Source organism: Megascapheus bottae, chromosome X (assembly GCF_031878675.1).
Source record: "Megascapheus bottae isolate mThoBot1 chromosome X, mThoBot2.hap1, whole genome shotgun sequence".
Taxonomy (NCBI): Eukaryota; Metazoa; Chordata; class Mammalia; order Rodentia; family Geomyidae; genus Megascapheus; species Megascapheus bottae.
Genome location: NC_143547.1, coordinates 102,176,463 through 102,178,886, shown reverse-complemented (window position 1 = coordinate 102,178,886; position 2,424 = coordinate 102,176,463). Strand labels below are relative to the sequence as shown.

The following is a 2,424-nucleotide window of genomic DNA, read 5'->3' as shown; positions in this document are numbered from 1 at the left end:
AATGATAATAGTCACATATTTAATGTACTTATATGGTTCACGAAAGAGTCTTCATTTTTTTTTACTTGGTGCCAGTCCTGGGGATTAAACTCAGGAACAGGGCACTAAGCATTTTGTTTAATCTAATCCTATATCACTTGAATCTAGCTCCATTTCCATCTTTTTGGTGGTAAGCCTGAGGTAAGAGTCTCACTGAGTTATCTGTCAAGACTAGCTTCAAACTAGCATGCTATATCTCAGACTCCTGAGAAGCTAAGATTACACAAATGAGCCATCTATGTCTTCATCTCATTCATTTTTCAAGTCTTTAGATCTTAAGGCACAGCCAAGAATGTAGCCATTCTGTTCTGCTACAGATCTTGGAATAGCACTATCCCAGATGAATAAGGATTGTCCTGTCTGCCCACGAGTGGATGTTCTCCTATAGTAGGGACACTGACCAAGTGGCAGAAAAACACACCCTCCCTTGCGTCCATCTAAAGCTGAACCTAGCCAACAGTGGCAGAGCATGACAGGTACTGGAGGTGGAAGAGGAAAATAGGTGGGTTACCAACCAAGTTAAAAAAAATCTTAGAAGATATCCAGTAGCCAATCTGACCCAGGTAGACTAAATAGCACCTCAGGTTAGACTCACTGGAGCAAAGGCAGAAAATGGCCTCCCCTTCATCAGGTGTGGGAGGGGTGATAGGATCTTGGTTTCGTAACTCAAGTAAGAAAAGGACTTATGACCCTGTGTGACAGTCAGAAGAATTGGGAGACTCGTGTGGGAATTCCAAATGTTTATCTGTACGTTTGGAGACTGGGAAAGGCCTGGGTCTGCCACCGTTCCTTACTCCCCACACTTGCACAAGATACCATCTCCTGATTGGCTGTAACCCATGATTATGACAAACTATGACACACAAAGAGAGTGATGTCAGCACAAGGTTGCCTTAGTTACTGGACAAGCCAATGAGAAAAAGGACATTTTGGTCTCAAAAGGACAGTGTCTAGTAGTCTTCAGGAAAAAATGCTTCTCCTGCTTGTGTTGTGCTATGAATAAGATTACACAAGAAGATAATATGCAAGAAGACCTTGGAGAGAAGCTGGTTCCACCTGTTGTTGATAAGCCAGGAGAATGTGAACTGTCATCGCAACCTTTTTCTAATTCCAGCTTAGATTCAAGAGACAGTATGGATGGGCAAGACAACCAAGCCATCGTCCAGGAAATGAGAAGCCAAGAAAACCTAGAGTCCAGTCAGCACACACAGAGTGAAGCTAATAAAGAAGACCACATCGACCTCCACCTCTCCTTTCCGAGAAAATTATGGCTAGTAGCAGAGAACCCAGCAATTAAATCAGTGACCTGGAACGAAGAAGGAGACCATGTGATTATTCATGCTGAACACTTCCAAGAGGAAGTTCTTGACCTTGAAGGCACAGACAAGATTTTCCATGCCTCAACCTTGAAGAGTTTCATTCGCCTATTGAATTTGCATGAATTTATCAAGATCCGACCAAACAACACTACATTACAGGCTAAAGAGCAGGGAAAAGTCATGGTAAGTTGCAACTACTTGTCTCTCTCTTTATTTGATGAGAACCTTAGTCAGTATTCTATGCTTGTACTGCCACCCTAACCTGCAAACCCTTTATCTTTAGTAAGCTTACATTGAAGGGCATAGTGACACCTACCAGAAACCTAAAATTCATTTATTCAGCATGACTCATTATGATTGAGGAAGGGGAGAAAGCAATGACCATGTTGTCTAAGAAAGAATGAAATGTTTCATTGTGTTACAGATTTACCATCATCGCAGTTTTCGGAGAGACAACCCAACGATTGTGAAAAACATCTGTATTAGAAGAAATACTAGGCACACTGATCCGCAAGAAACATACAAAACCAGTCCAAAGAAAGAAGTTAAGGAGGAGGCCCAGACCTCAGATGTCCAGCAAGATCCCCAAAATGATGAGTGCCTCAATGATCCAGGATCCAGGAGGGTTAAGCCACTATGTTTCCCTGGCTTCCCCTTGAGAAACACCAGCCCTTGGGAAGCAAATAATTATAGTGGAGAAGGTACCTCAGGGAACAACGTCTTTCAACCTCTTCCTGATTATGACAACGAAGGCCATAGCATATCACAAGCAGTTCCTGATATACAATATCTAATGGATTTGTACAACATCTGCTGTTCTTTCTTGCTGAGTTCACTGCTATTTTTAGCTCCAGATGAGCCCCGGGAAGATGACGAAGATCATGAGGATGAGGATTAGGAGGAGAAGAAAGAGGGCTCTACAGGTTAAAAATGCAACCTTTGTGAACATTTCAAGGACAACACAGAGCCCTGAGGTTATGGGGGACTTAACGACCACTGACATTAATTTCTCATGGTGATCAATTTTCATCTTAATAGGATACATCCTGGAACATCTTGTGAGATA

At 42.3% G+C, this 2,424-nt stretch overlaps 1 protein-coding gene across 1 annotated transcript; it reads left to right on the top strand.

Moving 5' to 3' along the window:
• The first annotated feature begins 959 nt into the window (after window positions 1-959).
• LOC150041665 (heat shock transcription factor, X-linked member 3-like) lies at window positions 960-2,424 on the top strand. The gene is made up of 2 exons (XM_090326026.1): window positions 960-1,541; window positions 1,783-2,424. The coding sequence occupies exons 1-2, from the start codon at window positions 1,035-1,037 to the stop codon at window positions 2,254-2,256; spliced, it is 981 nt and encodes a 326-aa protein (XP_090182152.1). The 5' UTR covers window positions 960-1,034; the 3' UTR covers window positions 2,257-2,424.

Bases quoted from the DNA above. Each gene is read 5' to 3' on its own strand.
- LOC150041665 (XM_090326026.1), top strand. From the start codon at position 1,035: ATGAATAAGATTACACAAGAAGATAATATGCAAGAAGACCTTGGAGAG. The intron at 1,542-1,782 runs GTAAGTTGCAAC...ATTGTGTTACAG, and splicing joins AAGAGCAGGGAAAAGTCATG to ATTTACCATCATCGCAGTTT.